Genomic DNA, 22,160 nt, shown 5'->3' on the forward strand with positions numbered 1-22,160 from the left:
AGCATTGTCAGAACATACAGTCAAGGTGAGCACATAAGGACAGGATTGGAACACTATTCTACAATCTCAGTGCTCCCATCCACTGCATCTTTAAAACATTTCATGTGTTACTCACTGTTAACCTATAGATATGTAATTATAGAGCCAGGATCAGAGAGGTTAACACTGAATAATAATCTCTGTAAAACGACCACCTTACCGTTCATGAGGTCCAAGATGAAGCAGAGCTTGTCAGGAGTATGGAAGGCATACGTCATACACACGATGAATGGACAGTCCTACAGAGACACACACAGGGACAAAACCTGTCTTTTCCCATGTGCATTGTTTTCAAGAGTCGTTGACTTTTTTTTTACCTTAGTCAGGTATTTAAAAACTGTATTGTTAATTGCTGGTAGCTGTGATTAGAATTAGAAGCGGTGGATCAGTAAATGCAGGAGTCCTGTTTTACCAAACACACATACTCACCCCCGTGCTGACTAACGACAACATGATTCTCTCGTTCAGAGCTAGAGTTTCTCCTTGCTTCATCTTGATCCTCTTCTTGTCCAAACATTTCATGGCGTACCTGACGTAAAACACCACAGTCAGTGGGAGCTGTTCATGGTTTAATCTCTCGTCCTGCATCCATGCACCACTGAATCTTACATTTTCCCCGTGTCAGCCTTCCTGCAGCCGTACACCTCTCCGAAGCCGCCCCGGCCGATGATCCTGTGTACGCTGAAGTCATTCATGGTCAGCTGAAAGAAACAGAGAGTTAAATGCACATTTCATTTCCCTTAGTACTAGACATCACTGCAAATTAGAGCACATTTTCCAGATTTTTTATGAACTAAAGATTCAACTTTAGATGAACTAAACAAAACCTGCCTATTAGCAGGTCGACAACATCTACCTCCAGCACCATCACGTTCACTTACCATTGAATAAAGTGGTGCATATTAACTTTTTATTAACTCTTTAAATCTAATTAAAAAGCATCTACTCACATGGATGTTAAGCTCCACGTTCTTCCACTGGCAAAACCGAGTAAATTTGTCGCTGAAGGAGTCGGAGAGGACAAGAGAACATGAGTTCATTGTCACACACTAAATAAACAAAGAGAATTCCCCGTTTTAACGTCAGCATCTCACCTCTCTATGAACTTCTGGAAAATAGTCCCTCTCAGGCTGTCACATATTTCCACGATGTACGGCTGTAGAGAGGACACAAACATTTTCACCCGGTTTTCACCAGCTTCTGTACGCTCAGTATTTATGTGTTGGAGGCAGAAGTCAATAAAACAACGAGGCAAACAGGAAATCACAAGTCGATCTCAGTCACACTGTTTTACTGACACCTGTTGGTGTTTATCCTCACGGGTTGTCAATGGAGTGAATTCATACAAAATAAATGTGCAAAATGGTCCGTTTACCAGAACAATTTAAGAATTTTGTTTTAAAATATATTTATTTAACATATTCAGGTCAAAATCTTCTTTTTTTTTTAACATTTTCAATGCAAGGGAAAACTTATTTCATCCTAAATTAAAATAATATAATATAGGATTATATATTGTTCATGAATTTGAGGAACACAATTCATAAAACTTTAAACAGCATATATGTTAGAAGTGGTGACTCTGGATTAGGATCAACCTGGATGAACAGGACGGTAGGATCACCTTTTTGTGCACCTATTATTTTAACTCTTGACACTTTCACACACACACACGCTCGTCTCCAGGTGCATAAAAACAGCAGCCTCCCAGAAAACAAACTGATCCAGCCTCGTTTGTCAAACATACAGATTATGCAACAAGTTATGTGGAATTCAGAAACTCAACATAAACACAACAAGTTCTGAATGTGTAACGTCAGAGGGACTTACCTGGAAGAGAGTCGGAGGAACCTGTTTCTTCGCCAAATGACTCTGGACATGGTCCACTGCTTTCTTAGAGAATGGCTGGAAAAAACCCGGAAAAAAAAACAAAACCTTCAGTTGTAGTTAAGTCAGCAAATCAGGAAAGACCAAAGTGGACCTAACTTTAGAAACATCTATTTTTCTACTTTTAGCAAATGTGACTTTGGGGGTAGGTTTCTAACATCTGGGTCAAACAACTGTAAGCCTTCCTTAAAGACTCAGTCTCCTAATGTATAATCAAGTAAAACCTCGTCACCAATTCCTTTTATATTTCAAACAGGTAGGTTGGAGTGTGTGTGCTTCTTGTCCCAAACATGATGTGCATCAGTCTCACATGTGAACAAGAAAGGAGCTCCTTCATGATGTAACCATCGTAGATCTGCCGGCTGCGGCTCAATCTCTCCTCCTCCGAGTCCAGCTTCTCATAATCCTTAATCTGGAACCAGACCCAGGCTAACGTTAGGCGTTGTGTCGATGGATGAAAAGAGAGAAATAAACACAAAAGCACAGTGGTGACGCTCACCTCTTCGTAGAACTTGAGCTGTGGCACAGCCTCGTCGATCTCATTCATACAGAAGTCCTTGAACAGTAAGAAGCCTTGAAGACACAAGAAGGTGAGACAGCAGTTATTACTGACCTGCTTTTACAAACACTACATGGAGCATTCATCAACTGTCACAAGTGGTGTTCGTTGTACCTGTTCGTACAAATCCACCTTATGTAAGAAACTTACTAAGTGTTTTGTTATCAGTAGGCTAACAACAGGTTTGCTCTGTTTTGGTTTCTAAATATGAGAGTTTTATGTTTATGTTTTTCAACGGACAGTTGGCAACCCTAATAATGCAGCACTAGTCGCAGCGAGTGAGTGATCGGTTTTTGACAATTAATGGACTCCATCAAATCTAATATTTAATAGGCCCCAGACCACTTTGTACTGTAAAATTGTGCCTCAAAGTCCCAATATTTCATACAAGAAAGTGTTTACTTACTTACTCAAAGCAAAAACAAAATCTGTTTGCTCCTGGATTGGGCAGCTACAATTTCAATTAGAAATGGTGGAAAAAAGAGCGTAAACTCATGGTATCAGTCAAAAGATACCATTATTCTTGTTGTTGTTGTTACCGTTGTTACTACTGTTGTCCAGTACATTTCATTTAACACCAAACTCTGGTGTGCAACAGATGGCACAGAGGTTTTCAAGTGAAAGGACACACCTCAGCAGTTAAAAGCTCATTGACAGCCATGACAAATAGGCTTTGTAGACATAACTCAGCCAGAGCGACTTTCCACTGTTGACATTGTATTAACGTGTTACAAAATTGTTCACAACCTAGAGTGTTAAGCAGACTTTGTCAACTGTGAAAACTTGCACCAGTGCCATCAGTTATCCTGTTGTTAGACTCCTACTGAGCTCCTCCAACTAATGTTTGCATATTGAAGCTTGTGCCATCGGCTTATTTAAACTTACATTTGCTTATTTAGCTTGTTGACTAGATATTTAAATTCATGTCAATGTGCTAGAACCTGGCGGATAGATGTTTTTTTATCTTCCAACCAGAAGGTCTCTAACTCTGCAATTTAACTAGATATGACAGGCCAGACCAAAGGCCTCCAGGCAACTGTACTGACAGGGTGTGCATTTCTAGTGGCTCTTTGTACAGTCTTAAAACAACCACCAAATACGAGTTACTCTTTTATAAACAATGCTAGCTTAATGTATTCTTATCATTATTCAAAGCAAAAGCAACGTCCGAGGACGAAAAGATACAACACAAGAACAGTGAAAGAACCTAAAAGGCAACCCAGAACAAGGGCAGCTCTGTTTATGGCTTTACTGTTAATAATTGTTTTTAATAAAAGTGTCAGAAAACCAGACCACATAGACGGAATTCTACAAAACTGCAGCATGTGGCAGCGCATGAAGACAACAACTAGAGAGACAGGATTATATGGAGAGGGTCGAATTATTTCTCATTGAAACTTTATCTGATGAAAAGCAGATAACAACATCCTCATGGCTCAGGGTATGAGACGCCCTGTTGTCATTGGACGTGCCTTTGTGACTGTCAGCAATATGTTGAGCACCAGAAGTGACCACCTGTCTCTTATTGATGGTTCTCAGTCAAGGCTTGGACAACTGAGACCGTCTTCAGGTTTGCAGATGAACGCTGCCATCGCTCTGTGCCGTTAGCCCATGTTGCATCAGGTGTTAGCTAAAAATAGATGGCTTACGAGATCTCACTCTTGATAAGATCACGTAGACCATTAAACACCTTCTTGACAGCTTAGGGGCGCGGGACATTGGTCTTGCAGGAGGTGCTGGATTATTTGTATCTGTCAATGCCTTGACCGCTAATCCCAAAGTCGGTTAGCAGAAGGGCTGCTGTAGCGTCTGTAGCATTTTACCAAAAACTGTGGATTACACGTTTGATAAGGTCTGAGCTGAATGGCTTTTGTATTATTTTTTAAATTTAGGCCAAAGGAGGCAAAAATAATTGAAAATGAAAATGCAATTGGTCTGAAAACTGTTATTTAGTGCAATAATTTATCGTTGTTATCGTTGTCATAAGCAGGACCGATGAAGAGCTCATTGTGTCTTTCTTCAATTCCTGTGAGTATATCATACAACATGTGCGAAACTGACCCAGGTTTCACACAGCCTAAAAAAAATGTGAGCACATTTTACAAAAAGCAAATCATTACATGTTCTTCTTTCTTGACATGTGGGTCCTAGTTTCTGTAGATGTTCTACTTTTTGCACACTCAGAAGAGCAGAACAGCTTTTTGGTTTAAAAAGGACAACGTTTGCTTCAACATCAAGCGCTCTCAGTTATTTAGAGAGTTTATTATTATTATCAGTTTATTTAGAAGAGGGAAGGCTAATTGTTTTGCCCTAACTCTTGCCATGATCTTTTTACCCTTCCTTTCCTTAAGCCTTATCTCTCCTCCACACGTAACACATGGTCTTCAGTGAAGGCTGCACTGACTCTCTTGCAGCATGTGCCAACGGTCTGCAGTCAAATTGGCTAACTGGAGCCATTAAGACAAACCAGTCTTACACGTGTAGGCAAAGATAGCCACCTTTTGACTATCTTTGCCAACAATTGCATAAGCTGTAGTGTAAGCAACATTTTTGTATTTTACACTTAAATATTTGTAAAATAACAACTAAAGCTTGTACAGATCATTACGCATAAGCAATGACATTAAGAAGACGAGGTAGAGGGGGAGGGGGAGACTTTCTTGACTAACAAAGATTGACCCTAATCGCTGAACACTTCAACACCGGCGAGCTAATTCGACAAATGGGCTCTTACTGTTAATATACAAGTACACGCACATGCACGCACTCACACACGTGACTTCCTTGAATCAGACACAAGTTCTTGTGAGCTTCGTCTCATTAGCGAGATTAGCTGAACTGCCTAAAAATATCAGACTGGCTTGTCTTGATCACTCACTGTGTCTGGAAGATTACTGGCAGCAGCAGCAGCAGCAGCAGCCGCAGGAGCAGCAGCAGCAGGAGACTGAACAATAGTCACTTAGATGACCTCTGAGGAACAATCTGGATAACAGGGGGGCGGAGGGGGGCATGAGAATCTCCACTTGTTGCCCAACAAAAACCCTGACAAATTACATTTCAAATGTATTGATCGAACAAATCATAATGTTCTTATTATTAAATGGTTGTATTGTATTAATTCGCTGCCCCGCCCAACTGTAAATATATTTAATATTTTATAAAATTAAACCTATAATAATATTTTATATTATTATTTTTAATATTAATAATATATTTTTAGGCCTACCGAGAAGGAGGTTTACAGGCTCAATAGCCAACCCCAGAGGTTATAAGGGAAATAACACGGTTTTATAAGTATTAACATTTTTTAATATTATTAGATTTCAATGCCTTAAGGTTCAAATTCATTAACAAAACAAACAAAACAAAAACGCAAATAAGACTGGTTTCAGGCTTCAGAGCTAATGGAATGTTAATGAAACTTAAAACAAATTTTCCAAGTGGATATCTTGTCCTGGAGTAGCTTAGAATGTTTACAAAGACTGCAAAAAAAAGTTGAATACCAGAACACAGCTCTAGACATGTGAGTAGTTTATTACCACACTAGAGCATGCAATAGTTAGATTACCAACACCTTAACACTTCCTGTTTGACACACAAGGAGCACACTTGATGATTTCCTAATCCTGACATTTTTTTAATTTATCATCAAATCACTTTCATGTTCTTAGGAACCACTATGGAAAACTCTGTGTTCTTCTTATCTACCCTAGGATGGGCTCGTGTCCAGTCCAGTGTACTACTATACCCACAGTATATCTTCTACTACCACTACTGATCATCGTCATCTTAACATTAATAATTGGATTATGTGTAACTAAAGAATTAAACCCTGAATACCTCAACAAAAAACATAACGGAGACCTAAACATAATATTACTGCAGAAGCGCAACCGAGCTGTGGAACGAGTTACTGTGTTTTGTTTCTTTTTTTGTAAGTTAAACAACTGTATTGGTGAAAAACTGAGCATGTCCACGATAAGGTTTACTTAGGACTGATGTCATGTTCAGCTCTAGTTTTCCTGGGGGCTTGTATCTAAAAGTGGCGTTTGTGCACTCACTGCAATTCCCAGCTGTATCTGATATCATTCTGGAAATTATCATTATAACACCCATATGACTTTTGCAGAAAGAAAGAAAGAAAGAAAATTCAAATTAGTTTCACAAATAACTGCGAATTTCCTTAAAACGTCTTTGTTGCAGAGCAAACACAGGAGAGCAAAGAAGTGGTTTTAATACTTTCAAACTGTGCTAAGGCAAGTTACTGCTTAAATCCAGGTGTAAACACAGAGATTATGTCTGACTGTCTTTTGTTAAGCCGAAAAAGTTCTGCTTAAAATCTACGTCAAACATGTTTGATATTTCTGATAAGTACTGTGAACAAGGTACCCGGGACAGATCCGTATTACTGGCTGAGTAATCCAAGCATGGCAGTGTGTACTTTGGTGGTGCAGTACATGTGTAAGGCCACATGGACAGTGGTTGGGTTTGCTGTCAGAGGGATAAATCGGTGACCAGCGCTGAGCAGAGTAAGAAGCAGTTAAAAAAGGGAACCTGGAGACGTGCAGGTTTGCTGTAGAGCAAAGAGGAAGGAAGGTCAGCAGAATATGTGTGTTTAATCCAGAGCGAGCCATGTGGAAAGATAAAGCTGCAAGGAGTAGAGGTATTAAATGTGGATGAGTTAAAGTGCCTGCAGTCCACTCTTCTAGAAATGGACGGTGCACAAACGAGGTGAGGAAAGTGGTGAAGTCAGAGCAGACAGGATGGAGGTGACTGTCAGGGGGAATCTGTGACAAAACCATAGTCGCACCAGGGTGGTTAGGCCTGCCATGACGTACGCTTTAGAGACGGGGCAGTTTCTAAAAGACAGATGACAGATACCGAAATCTTCATTGGACTGAGCTGGATCGACGGGATTAGGAAATGGCAGATGAAAGTGACAACTAAGGTGGCGCACTTTAGAAATTAGGTTGGAAAAATAACAGAAGGCTTTTAGTTCATCCATTTAGTTTTGTTTTTTACAACCAACTAACTGAGCAAATCTATGGAAATCGTGGCTAAATCACTGGTTCATGTCAGCTATTTACTTCAAAACATGCTTTTCTTTTCACCCTGTTAATGACTGTTGGATGTCAAATTTTGTTTCTCATTTTTATTTCTTAACTGTACTAATTACTAATTTACTAATAGGGCGCCCAAACTGTTCCACAAAGGGCCGCTGTGGCTGCAGGTTTTTGGTCCAACCAAGCAGTAGCACACCTGAGTTGACAGGTTTAATCAACTGGTCTCAGTCTTCAGACAGCTGATTGGTCCAACTATGTGCTCTTGGTTGGTTGGAACAGAAACCTGCAGCCACACGGCCCTTGGTGTGTTACTTTGCACGTGCCTGCACTACAGTTTTTCATAAAAAGCGTATGAAGGCTGATTAACCAAAACAGATGTAAACCAGGTTGTATCTGACATCAACACTAACACATATTCACCGCTGTGTGAAACAAGATGCCTAAGACAAATTCACTGTAGTAAATTTTAGTAGAGTTGAGTAGACTGCACATAAAAATGCCACTGTGTTAACGCTGCACAGAGGCTGCTGAAGCAGTCCTTTAGCCTTCTATGGGGATTGTGTTGTTAGTGATGTTTTAATAAAAACAAACAGAGACATGAAGAAGAAAGGACTGGGGGGGGTGTGGACCGACAACTGGTATTCACATTCCACCCTCAAGAGCAAATGTTGTGGCGTCAAAATAAAAGGCTAGGTCTAATGTTTGCATCCTCGTAGAGCGGGGCCTCACCATTTCCTCACTTTAATTCTCATCACCTTTTTTATTTTTTTTATTTTGCTTTAATCAATTTTATTTCTCCCAATTGTCAAGCAGATGCAGCAGTTCTGCTCAGCTAGCCATGGAAACCGCAGTTGCTAGGCAACACACAACTCTCCATCATCCATTCCAGAAGTCTGACAGATGGAGGAGGAGAATACCGAGGCAGAGCCAGAGAGAGAGGGAGGGGAAAAGAAAAGAATAAAAACCATGTAAAGCTGTGCATCAGAGAGGGATGAGCAACGGAAGAAGCAAAACAACAATAATAAGAGCTCTTTTCAGCGATATCTCCACCATTTGAGCTATTAGTTCTAGTCAAGTACTGCATACACACAGTATTCATGAATCTACTAAGACCTCAGCTGAATGATACTCTCTAGTAGTTGACATAGAAATCCTTCACATTTAATGAAACTCATTTCTGGTCTTCATTGGACTAAACAAAATGTTGAGGCAAAAAAATGAGGATTTGACACAGAAAACACTTTAATATTATACTATATTTAATATAGCAAATCTTTTTTTTTTTAATTAAAACAATAAGAAATGAAAATTGAAAAAATGCAGTACGGCTGAGATTTGTCAAAGTGACTCAATAAAGGACTGCGTGTTATAATCCCACATGTCTACACCCCATCTGGTACGACAAGTTGAAAGTGATAATGTTAGTGATGTTGTATCATCGGGTGTTTCAGCTGCTCCCGCCCCCAAGGCGACCGTGCCTGGCTGTGTGTTGTTTGGTTTGCTATTGAGCTTGTCAGTCCAGATGGAGTCTTTTCATATACGCCGAGTGGAAAGACTTCGCAAATAATAGTATTTGGAGTTTAAGGAAAGGTTCAAAAGGGAGGTATAAAGGTAAAAGATCACATTTTCTGTTCAATAAGTGAGTCAATAAGTGATCACGTTAATAATTGTGATATTGACCACATTTTTTTTCCCCGTAATGGAGTGACTCTAATAGCACTGCTGTATTATTTCCCTGCTCGACTGCGCCTCGACTTTTTTCTCCCTTACGAGGTTTGCCTTTGCACTGCACGGCAGAGTTCATTGTGAGTGGGTTCAAGTGATTGTATCTCTGCAGAACAATTCCCCGGTAGTTCTACAACAATGGCTCGTTGCTGAAGAGTCATTCGAAGGGTGTCATCTGCACTCTTTTGGATTCAAATATTATATATTTTTTTATAATTGAATACCTGTAATAGACATAGGTATATCTTAAATGTTTTATTCAATTAATCAGGAAATAGTCAACAGTTATTTTAACATCAACAATAATCGTGAGTTGCAGCCTTATACATATACCTACAGTATCTCTCTCTCTCTCTGTTTGTCTTTACTCAGATCTCCCTCTATTTAACATTTTGAAAGAGTATTTGTGGTTAAACTCCACTATTACGTCTACAGATCTCACTCACCTCGGAATAAATCCATTTTTATTTTTTATTTCATTAGAGCCTTAGTACCAGTCACGCCATTAAAAGAGAGCAAGTACAAGTAAAGCACTTAACACATCACTCACCATGGCACATCCAGTTGTGTGCGGTGCCCTATTAGTGTCACGTACTGTAGGATGACACCCGTAACAACACACACACAAAACACTGTGCGTCATGTCTAAGGCTAGATATTATTTTTGTACAGAAATAACACTGACTTCTTGACACAGTCTTAAATTTAAAAACGTTTTTTTTTTTATTTTAAAGTCAAAAGTAAACCTTTAAGGTGATAAACTTTATATGTCCTTTAAAATGAGTCAATATTGTGTCTCCATTTTCTGTTGGCATGGCATTGGTTAAGATCATCATCAGTGGAAATGTTTATAAAGGTTGAGATCATGAGCTGTAGAGAATACTTCAAAGATGAAGGTGAGAATTCGAGGTCAGATCTGTTGTTTAAGAGTATTCTTAAAATAATGCCTTAGTGACTGAGAATTTACTCCGTTCACTGAACCCTTCACTTTGTTCCAGGTTCAAAATTAAATTTATTTAAATGCAGTTGACCGTTTTGCCTGAAGCCCCACGCTGAGCCGTTCTAATAAGCAAATTTACTTTGCACAAGGCAAATCATGTTTATCTATTTAAATGTCAGTGACAGTAGGATTTCTACAGTATGTCCTAAAAAAACATTTTAAGACTTTTTAGTGTTTGGTCAAAAAATATTTTGACTTTTTTTGTTAATATTATTTTCAGACTAGTGCTACAGACAGTCAATGTAAAAGTAAAAAAGACATACGCTAAAAAGTAGACCACATGTGACATGACTTTGTCTAGATATATTTAGGAATAGTATTTCAATACTTCTACAATAAAAATAAAATGTCTTCAGAAAACAGAGAAAAGCTTTTTTTATCCAACACTAAGACCGATATATGTTTGACTAGTGTTGACTATAGTTAGGTTTCATCTTAAGTGGCATATTAATATGCCGTTTAAGGTGAAGTACATATGAATGATAAACACTCACTTTTGATTTCAACTGAAATGAGGGGGATTAGCGCTCGCTTAGCATGCAAGAGGCCGCGGGATTGATGCCTGCGTCCTCCAATCTTTGGTCTCTTTACTACCAACCTTTCACAAACCATATCATTAGCTCTACCTTTACCTTTGCTACTGCTCTCTTAGCCTCTCTTCGAGCCTGACAGCACTCCTGTCTACTGGCCTCATCTCCCGGACTATTAGCTTAGTTCAGCCTGCCCTCTTCTTATGGACACTTTCCTGGATGTCTTATTCCATCGCCAACTTTCCTTGTTAGCTCTCGGCTGACCTGACAGCTAACACCTTGAGCTTTTCTCTCTCTTGGCTCTACTCTAAACTCCCTGCAACACTCTTCCTTGCCTTGTTTCCACCTCTAATCCACCTTTTAATCCTGGCCTATGCCTTTAATCTCTTCCTTTTCCTTGTTTCCACCTCTACTCCATATATAACCACCCTAGGCTGCTTAGCTGTACTTCCCCTACTTCACAATCTCGCACCTCTTTTTAAAAAGTGCTTCCCGTGCATTATTTCATCGACCTCTGCTTTCATGTTACTTTGAGTTTCTCCCTCTTTTTAAAATAACTATTAACAACGGCCACTTCTTTCTTCTTTGCGAAGTCTACAGTCATTTGTCCTTCTGCGTTCCTCTCTTCTGCCCACACTCTCGCCATAGTTGCCTTCCCCAAAAAGTCTCTCCCCCACAAAGACACCTTCTACGAGCTGCAACTCATGTTCAAATACATAACTGTCAACCTGTCCATCACTAGAGCAAATAAAGAAAAGCAAAGTATTATTTTTTGTAATGTAAATTTAAAATATTAAATGTTTTTGAATTGAGGGTTTGTACAAACTATATTTAAAGTATTAGGCCTGTAGAAACTAAAACACTTAACACATCTTACAGTGGGCAGAAATGCAGCTCACAAGATTATCATCTGCAGATAAAGCCCAAAGAGGAAGCAAGACGATATGAAACCTTTCAAATAAAAAGCTTTCAGTTAAAAAAGAATTAGAGGCGAGACTGTGGGTGTAGTCTAAATTTATCATGTTAGTAGAAAGTGGTTAGGAGAAGAAGAGTTTCTCAGAAAAGAGCAGCACAGCACAGCACACAACATCCAGTTGGTAAACAAGACTTTAGCACCACAGAGTGGGGCTAGCTCAAAGACGCTAACATGTGTTTGAACAAGCAGGGTCACAGATGTCTGTAATGACGGTCACTTCTTATAAGCATAAATATTTGTCGTTTTCAGTTGGTACAACGTTTTCGGAGCAAGGTGACATCAAATGTTGAGCAAATTTTTCGGATCTTCCAATATACTGCGACAGTGTCAACTTAATATTTCAGTTTTTATTTCTCACTTGTATTTGATTATATTAACATTATTTTTTATTTATATTTATTTATATATTTTGTTTTTGATTAAGTTTTTTGAGAGAGAGAGAGAGAGAGAGATTGTGGAAGTACACTACATTGCTGATTTTATTGTCCTTTTCTTGCAATGTTTAATTATCAAGCCTTCAGTTATTTCCTGGGAAAGTTCAACAGGAAAGTACAAAGGAAAATATCACATTTGTTGCTCCATCTGTGCCAAAAATGCAATGAATTGTCTGAGTCTGTGAACAATCATTATAGATAATGGTGAAAGGATTTCTTTTTTCCACAATCGAGCTGGATTACAACAAACTGAAACTGACTGATAAAATGTTTCAACATCTCAGTCCTGGTCAGAGTGCACAGTATTCTCTAGTTTCCTGGAGAAGAACTAACGGAGTTGAGAAAAGAGGCGATAGAAAAGGACTAACACGTTCTATCCTCACAGGGAGCTGAGACCTAGAACAGTAAGTAAGGAGCACAGAAGCCTGCAGGGTGGCTGTGGTCCCTCGGTAGGCCACAACTGCTGGCACGACGCCTGTCTGCTAAGAATGGAAATACTCGCAAAAGCCACCAGAGACATCCTGCTACAATCTGGAGGGCAGGGGGAAGCAGGAAACGCTACACTCTGCTCAGAGCCCCAGCATCAACAGCGCTAACACAAAAATAGGGTCACAGCCAAAGGCTCTGCATGTAAAAGCCACAGTGGTTAGCTGTACAAACAGTGATTGATGCTCAGGAATCTTGACGTACAGGGCACATGAGGAAAGACTCGTTACCCAACTAGCGCAACAACAACTGGGAAACACATCAATTAAATCCATGAAAACAACACAGTTTAGAGGCTGTAACTTGACTGGAGGGGAGTCTCCTATCACCTACATCAGATTTACGTTTTAATCTGAAATCCCTGGCATCGATATCATAGAACCTGCACCTTCTTCTTCTATTCTGAAGCTTGAATGTTCTGATTCTAGGGTAGACCACAAGTCAGTCAAGGTTGCAGAGCATTTTATATCCTTAAGCTTGTCTTCCAGTTTTCCCACAGCAGTCTTTATAAAGTTGTGTTCTGGTGAAAGCACTCCTGCCAGGAAGCTTTTAGTAGGGTCGACATTTTCATTAGCTTCCTCGACCCAGTCTCCACAAGGCCAACTTATTTAACAATAAGAAACGTACATCATCATAACTCTGACAGAGCCAGCAATAGACAAAAAAAGTGTCCATTGGGTGCTTGGGTACTGCAGCCATCAGGCACAAGTAAAAACCAAGAAGACCTACAAGAAGATTTACATGCTAAAGGTTTGCTTGAAAAGTACATTAACAACTGATTAAACAGAAGTTGTGGATTGTAACCTAACCATGTTCACATAGCTGTAAAGTGTTTGTCCAGAGTGGTGGATATCATTTTATCTATATAAAGCAACTTCACTATTTTGTCTACTAACAGTAAAAGCCGAGAGATTATCCCTTCACTGAGTCAGCATAATCATTCTGGCTATCAGTCTATTGTGTTGCAACACCATTTTATTTTTGTATTAAATCCATCAGCGTCAAACTGAGGCTCACTAAACATTTATAACATAATATAATAATTGAAATCCTTATTTGTCACGGAATGGGTAAATTCACAGTGTTTCTTTGCAACCCACACAGGCTGCCACAGGAGGCGCTATTAAGTATGTGGTTCCGCGGGGGTCATAAGATCCCCCAGTTATAAGAAAATAGTGTATGAAACAGATCTGTAAGGTTTTTTATTCTAATTCAAAACGTGTTCAGTTGAACTCCTGAACACGTCCTTTCACTGAAGATAGTGCTTACGGTTGCAGAATTTACCATTTTTTTGGCATTTTTTTTTGTTGCAAATGTTCCTGCAGCTAGGGGAAAGGTCATTAGGCTTACCAATTTTCTGGTTGAAAATTTTGTCAAACGTCAGTTCATCCCTCTCCTCCAGGTACTTCTGCATCACACTCCGGATACTGTGAACATAAGGTGAGGGACGGGGAGAGAAAGAGAGAGAAGTTGGTTACATACAGCAGCATGATCACCATTTAACAGAGGCCTAGGCAAAGAAAACATTAGCAAGTCTGCTAGCCTACTACTCCACCACATTCAGTGTGTGATCCCAGCCATCGTTTGGGGCTCTCCCTGGCACCTGTCCCCTGACTCTGGCCAATGGTAGGGAGGCGGGGCGGGGAGAGGGCACAGGAGACCACCTATCAGAAAACCCCGAGGAGATACATGCCACCCTGGGAACTGGTGTTAATTAGATTGAGAGTCCGCAGAATAAATCAATTTGCACCCCGTTAACTGGTTAATTAACACTACAACAGCGTCCTGCATGGGTGAGGTTTGTGGCAAATGTCTACATACACTGTCCATAAGGAACCCCGGCCTCCTCATGGTTCTCTCTTTTTAATTTATCTTGTATATTATCTTGTATTTGGACTGTGGTCGCAGGCTCTGTGTAAAGGCTTCAGATGAACTCTAGCTAAATGTTTTTTTTGTTTGACAAACAAAAAAATCATACAGAATATTTAGTTATAGATAATGGATTCAGCCAGTGTTTTTGGCACTTTTTGGTTGGGGGTATTTATATGTGAAAACTGTTAAGTCAAAAAATGAGAAAATTGAGAGAGAATACAGTAGATATACAATTGACTTATTACTATATTACTCTAGAAGTCAGTTTAAAAACCTCTATCTGTAGAACTACACACCAGATGACATATAATTCTTCTACTTCCATATTGTAACTGTAGTAGAAATGACTTGCAGTGTTGTTGTGTGAATTGAGAGCTAAGCACAACAGTACGTCCAAGGTAAAATGTGGAAATAAAGCGACTGTAGCATTTCTGCACTTACAGGAACAAGAATCTAACCAGTGCACACTTCCTCATTTAGTCAGCGGAGGCCTGTTTGTGCACTCCACTGAGTCATTAGTGTCTGACTCTAGAGTGTGACTGTAAAGAAAATATACATACAGACAACCTCATATATTTATAGAAGTCGGACAACATGTAGGGTTTTGCAAATGTTATGCGGTTGGGTATGATAAAAGTGGATGCCTGGCCGTGTGAAAGAATATATACTCACACGCACTAGAAGTTGATAATGTACATTTGTTAAGAACTAGCTCTAGTAATACTTTAATAACAGTTACATGGTTATAAGCTTAGGCTGGTTCCTGCTTTGGAGTTCAACTGAAACGATGCAAATACATTCTCAGGTGTGTGAAACAAGCAACACCCTCATGACAGCTCTCCTTCAACGCAGAAAGTGGCAGTAAGACCAGAAGCTATTACACAGTAGTGTAACTGTTACACGACTCCTGTCTCACTCATAGGACAGGAGTCTAGCCAAACAACAGTTACTCAGTTGGTGCTTCAAAATAGGGGAACTATGGTCAGTGCTTATTTACATTATTACCTAAAAAGGTAGGCTGAAGAAAAACAGCATTAGAGACATGATTCCCTGTAGAAGATTGAAAACAACCTACTGCTCAAATGCAGAAGAAAATGTATGTTGTGTGTTTATGTGTCTGTGTATGCACAATGACCATAAAATGCAAAAGGTCGATTCTTCTACTTCTACTGTAATTGCGGCAGAAACCTTAAGAGTAAAAGAACAGTAGGAAGTAGGAAAAAGAACTACCTTAGATTTAAAGTGAAATACCTAGAATCCAGAACACCTAGAATCCATCGTTTGTGGGGTAGAACCAACATTTAAAAATAAATAAACCTACACCTACAGATTCTAGAGAATTCTCTACGAAATTATACGTATGTTAACCTTAAATCATGTCTACACAAAGTGCACATCTACACCAATCACTTAAACCTGTTGTTGTTCCAACTATGGTATTGTTCCAGTGTGGGTGTGTTGGAGTTGATGTGACGTGTGCTAGGTAATACAACTGCAAATGATTGGTATGCATTGGACTGAGGTATGCCTGTTGCTGGAGGATTAAATGTGTTACGATTAAGGCTTTCAATTTGCATTGATGATTAATCACAGGATAAGGGTCAGTTAATTGTTAATTATTTAATCATGATTAGTCATGAGTGATACACATAAATCAACATTCTTGAATATGACTTAGAAATGTTCAGCATATTGCTGTATCTGAATGATTAATAACAGCAGGTAGATTTGTGTGTCCCACAACTGTAGTTTTTGCGACTAATCCAAATGTTGGAATTATTGGATGACAAGTGTCCGTCATTCTGCCAATATGTTAAATGAGTTAACAATTATAATCTGATTAATTTAAAAAATGTATCAACGCATTCATTTTGACAGTCACTTTTTTGCTGAGTAACATGGCTAAGGTAACGTCAAGAGTCAAAGCTAATTCAAAGTCTTCTCTTCCCCTCTGTCCGTTGGTTTTCGGTCTTGATCCCTTTTAAAGGAAAACCACAGAAGCTGTGCCAGGAAGTGTCAACGACCAGATGCCAAGCTGTCTGCTGTTCTCCACAGCAATTGTTGTGTTATTCAACCATGTCCTAGTCCGTATGGAGAAATTTAAATATTTAACAAAATAATATGTAACTGGCATTGATGGGCCTGCAGGGGTGTCCATTTGATCACATTACACCAATGTGAAGGCCTGTCCTGACATAATACTCTTATTTTAGGTGTTTTAGGGGCCAGTTGTGGTCATCCTTGTGCAGTATTTTAAACAAGCCTCAAGGAACACCTGACAATAATATTATGATGAAACAGAGCAGTGAAAAAAACGCATGTAAATTAAAGCCTGTAGACAGGTAATTACTCTCTTTAACAGGGTGACTGTTGGACTTCAAAACTTGTTTTTCTGGCTACTGCTCTAGTGCAACTGTGAGAGGAGCCACCCATAAGACAAATCTAAAAACATTACACTTGTGACATAAGAAAAAAATAACTCGTCCCCTGTTATGTCACAAGTTAAGTGTTTACTTTATATTTATACCTGTTTTGAAATCAAACTTAAATTTTCACAATATACACACACACGCTACTGATTTCTACAACAATGAAAGTATAAGCTGCAACAGGCTATGAAGTGAATTCGGGAATTTTTCTACTCACAGAAGTTAAAATCTGAATAAAGGCAGCAGCTTGTTTTTTTCCATGAATTTTTTCCACATTTGACAACTTTCAGAACACTCAACAGAGCGCACACATTAAAATAACCTAATGTACTGGTGCTTGAGTATCCAGTAGTACAAGTATCATCATCTCTTCCTATGTCTACATGTCTGCCTTTCTTAAGAAAAGAAAACAACTAGAGCTAACCAAAGCGTTTAATAGTTTGCGGTGTTTACGGAATGCTAACACATGCAGGGCTCTAAGCAGAAATACATTTCATGAATGAGACTACACATTTATTGGGTTTGCACATTAGAAAAGGTTAAATGTTGTCGTTGCAGTAGTTACAACTAAGATGACCTAAGCCATTTTGGAATTTGAAAAATCAAAAAGGAGCGACACGTATTTGTTACAGTTAGCAAACAGGTAATACTGGCCCTCTGAGCAGAAAAACAGTGTTTGAGGCACTGTGGTGTTTAAGAAAGAGACACTACAAGATCTAACAGTCAATGATGGACTTAAAACAGAATCATGCATTTGTATAACCCGTCATAGTGAAACATAACTTACCTGTGCATTAATTAGTATTTCAGTGTGTTGCTTAAATGTTGGGCAAGTATAATTACCAAATGGTCACAATTGAAGAACTGAGAACTTTTTTTGTTGTTGTTCATATTGCGCCACAACACAGGACTTAATCCATCGGTGAAAACATCCCCAATGATTGACCAAACATACATCAGCACTGATCAACAGTTAGTTGTGGGGTGGTGCTTGGTCAACACTCCACAGCCCTTCTGGTCATGGGATTTGAACTGGTCTACTCTGTTGTTTTGTTGATCTGTTAGAGGCCAGACTCAAACCAAGAGTATTAAGTATTAACATCTACTACAGCAAACATGGACTTCTTTGTTATTAAATAACAACAGTAACATAAGAACAGCAGGCTAATAATAAGAGCCCATTTGAAATAGTAACTATACCTGAACAGCAATGTATGTCATTCTAGTAACTACTAATGTCTGTATATCACCAAAATGATACTATCACGTGTTCGCAAATCCTCCCCATTTACTTCACCAAATTTTAACAAATCTATGAGCCACAGCCAGTAAGCGAGCACCAAAAATCACAAACCGTTTACATTAGAGAGTTCACCGGAGGGTCGGATAATGACGACACCGATACTTCCGTTTCCCATGAACTTGGGTCGGGTATGAAGAGCAGGCAGTTATGAGAAACGGAGGACAATGAGGAATTTTTAAGAACAGGATTACAATAAATAAGAAAACAAACCTGAAACGTCATAATATCTTTTAAATGAAAAAAAACAGGCAGAGGGCTGAATCACTGCTGACGACATACATACTTTAAATGGCCCTGTCCTCATGAGTGACAAGGTTTACTTATACAAATTCCAACAACAATCAATAATTATTTACACTAATGACATTATCTTTAGAGTTGTTTTTTCTATACGTACATATACCCCAATAACAGAAATTAATATTCAAAGCTGGATAAGTATTTCCAATTTCCTGATTGTTGTTAAGTGCACAATTCTGCCAGGATAAGTATTTCCAATTTGCAACCTGATTGTTGTTAAGTGCACAATTCTGCAGACCTCACCAGTGCTGTGTCACTTATATTCATTAACAAAAATTATTTTCACAGGTACAGTCATATTGCATGCACAGAAATAAACACACACACACACCAACACAAACACATGTTCTTCTCTGCACATCTGCTCTTCTCTGCAAACATCTCTCTGAAGTGTAAATAATAAAGGAGGACTAGGCCAATCCTAGTCATTTCATTATTTATAATTGATAGAGAAAACTCAACCAGCCCAAATCTTTTGGGTCAGAGGCTGAACACACTCTTTTGGTCATCTTTTTGCAGGTTTGGAATTTGGTCAGTCATCCAAGTATTGATATTCTGAGATTCCTCCAATTGTCATGGCAGAATAATAAATGAATAGCCACCGTGTAGGAACACAACCACTTTTATTTATGACACCTTTCAGGTGGTCTTGACTTGATCTTTTCCTGATCTTTGCCAGAAAAGCTTGTAATCGGTTAGATACTGTGATACTAAGTGATAAAACACAAGTCTATTCCATTGTTGTGCTGTCACTGGAGAAAATGAAAAGGAAGGGGAAACAATACTGCCCCTAACCTGGGTCACGTCTTTCTACGGAAGCAAATGGTGCGACCACTGCAGTTATTAAAGCCTGAGTGAATGCTAAGTAAACATTGGCCAAAATACAGTTGAAGTCATGTTTTCTCTTTATTGTCTGTTTCTAGTCTTGTTTCTTGCATTGTTTCTAATCTACAAAAAAATGGTAACAGAAGAGAGGACTGCATTGGGCCACAATTGTCTGGTCGTCAGTGTTTGCATGATGCTGTAATGGCTACTGCTAGCACAGACCGGTGTGTGATGGGAACCGTAACGCAAGCAGAAATGGATGTTGAGTTGAAATAAAACACACCAAGTCCTGTGGAGTTCCATCCCTGGCATGTTCCCCTACTCTGGTCGTTAGCCCACCATGACATTAGGCTAACTAGAATTCCTCCACCTTAGCCCTCAGCTTAACTATCTCTAGCGTTTCTGTCGAAATCTCACCTCGCTGCCAGAGGACATAGTCTTGCCCTGTTGAGAATGTGGCAGCACCATACTATCTACAGCCACACTCACCCCCACCATCACCACCTCTTTTGCTACACCTATGTATACAAAAGTGTTTAACCAATTACCAGGGTCAAAAAGAAATATTTTGGGCTTTTTTTTTCTCCAGGGACTAGATTGATTAAAAACATTATACAATACAAATGTACAATTTATATGACTGCACGCCTTCGTTTGCAGACAGAGTTACTCTGCGGCAGTGTGATGATGCTTTAACAAGCCCATTAGCTGAGGCTTTGCAGCTGCTGCAACAAACACAAATAAAACCTCTTAAAAACCAACCACCACTACAGCAGCAGAACAGTATGACTGTCTAGGTGCGTTCTCATGTAAACCTCGGTCAACGACAGATGGTAACTGAAAAAACTACTATTTTCAATATTTTGTCATCTATTTTGTTTGCCTTCCTCCCTGGCTGAAAATCAGATCCTGGTGCAGATGTAGCCGCAGCACACGGTCACCATTCCTGGAATTAACTTCTACAGTCAATGATTGCAACATGATTCTCTTAATGAAAGAATCTTGAGCAGCAGCATACTCAATTACCATGACACACTGTTCCACTGTCAAACAAGCTTGTCTTATCTTTTATGAGGCCTTTGGCGGCAGTAAACACACCGCAAAATCTAAGTACCAACAATTCCACAATGTATATAAAAGGACAACACTGCAGTAGCACTGTTCAGTGAGGCCATAAAATTCAATAATTGTAAACATGAGGTCAGTGCCTATTGGAAATCAGGATTTTCATACAAATAAATAGATCACTAGTGCAGTGATTGTCTAGCTCGTCACAAATCAATTTGATTGGCCAATCAGGACTTGCAAACCATGAATGAAAACAAATAACAAGTGTATAATTTAAGATTTCATTACTTATATTTAAAATATCTTTGAATATGTTTAAAAGAATAAAAAAATTATGGTGAAAAATGTATCACTAACACATTAAAACAAAGATTTCATTACTTATATTTAAAATATCTTTGAATATGTTTAAAAGAATAAAAAAATTACAAAAGTATTTAAATATTTATTAAGTCTCTACCAACAATGCATAACATAAAATTTTAAATAAAACTTGACCCCACTCATGTGTACATTAAATAATAAAATAATAATGAGCAGGCCCACCGGCCTGCTGAAAGATTTTTAAATTAATTATGTTCTCTCATAAAAACCTGCAAAGTGCATTTAAGTCAAGTGCATTTTAAATTTTTCTACCACAACAGAGTGCATTCAGAACAACTGCTGAAAGATATATTTTCTATAAATTTAGGTTGCAATCTCTGCGCTCTGCTCTCCTTTTTCTTTGCTGTGCGCTTCTCTGTCTTCAAACGAGATCAAGTACGGTCGCAATAAAGTGCACAGGATCCAAAAAGATCTCACCATGCTGGCTGTGAATTTTCAACATCCTGTTTTGGCCATGTTGTTTCAGTGATAAAATTTTCGGTGGCCAAGTATTCAGTGAATCCCTAGTTTAGGGATAAAACATAGACTCCCCAAACAAATGCAATGTTCAGAAGTAAATTATCAAATAATGGCCGAGGGTGAACAACAGGACACTGACATCGAGGAATATTAGGGAGTTAAACTATCTGTCTGAACCTAGTGAATACAGACAAAGTACATACTGAAAAATACTGGTGCGAGCAATGGCTATGAAGACCGATTGCAAAAACAATCTATTCCTGAAAAGAATATATATATATATATATATATATTCACTCTTAATTTCCTAAAAGCCAATGTCATAAATCAGTGTTTTCAGACCATTTGTTTAATATAATCTGCACTAAACCAGTTAACTGATGTGGTAGTTTGAATCCCACTCTTTCTGAGAAAAAGTTGGTTACAAAAAAAGGATGGAAGGAAAGGTCATAATGCTAGTACAATTACAAATAACAATATTGAATTAATAGCACTGATGCTGAATTTTTGCCATAAACAATATGATTCACTGATGTGTACACAACTGCTGGGAACGTTCTGATAGCTCATTCAGGCAACGTAACAGCCGCATTTTGCAAAACTGAAGTCATTGTATTAAGGAAGAAAAGTGTTAGGATTAAGACTGTCTGCTTTCAGATATTAAAAAGTGGTTTATTTAGAGATGAATGTTAACATTCCTAACAAATCTGGACAATCCAAGTAAAGTAAATATAAACAGATCTCAACTAAATACAAAGTAACTTGTATTATCATGTTTTTCAAACCTCAATATTTACAAAGTTGATATTGAAAGGTCCACA

At 38.7% G+C, this 22,160-nt stretch overlaps 1 protein-coding gene across 2 annotated transcripts in view; it reads right to left on the bottom strand.

Moving 5' to 3' along the window:
- The window catches only part of grk3 (G protein-coupled receptor kinase 3), a 45,952-nt gene that overhangs the window by 19,068 nt on the left and 4,724 nt on the right, over nucleotides 1-22,160 (bottom strand). For both annotated transcript variants that reach the window (XM_008325567.3, XM_025061973.1), the window contains exons 2-10: nucleotides 14,050-14,126; nucleotides 2,426-2,499; nucleotides 2,237-2,338; nucleotides 1,870-1,944; nucleotides 1,134-1,195; nucleotides 990-1,041; nucleotides 649-740; nucleotides 469-568; nucleotides 200-278 (exon numbers count right to left, since the gene is read on the bottom strand). In XM_008325567.3, the coding sequence (XP_008323789.1) occupies nucleotides 200-278; nucleotides 469-568; nucleotides 649-740; nucleotides 990-1,041; nucleotides 1,134-1,195; nucleotides 1,870-1,944; nucleotides 2,237-2,338; nucleotides 2,426-2,499; nucleotides 14,050-14,126 (713 nt within the window). The remainder of the gene's footprint in view (nucleotides 1-199; nucleotides 279-468; nucleotides 569-648; nucleotides 741-989; nucleotides 1,042-1,133; nucleotides 1,196-1,869; nucleotides 1,945-2,236; nucleotides 2,339-2,425; nucleotides 2,500-14,049; nucleotides 14,127-22,160) is intronic.

The sequence above is a fragment of the Cynoglossus semilaevis genome, chromosome 14 (genome assembly GCF_000523025.1).
Source record: "Cynoglossus semilaevis isolate Cse_v1.0 chromosome 14, Cse_v1.0, whole genome shotgun sequence".
NCBI classification, from domain to species: domain Eukaryota; kingdom Metazoa; phylum Chordata; class Actinopteri; order Pleuronectiformes; family Cynoglossidae; genus Cynoglossus; species Cynoglossus semilaevis.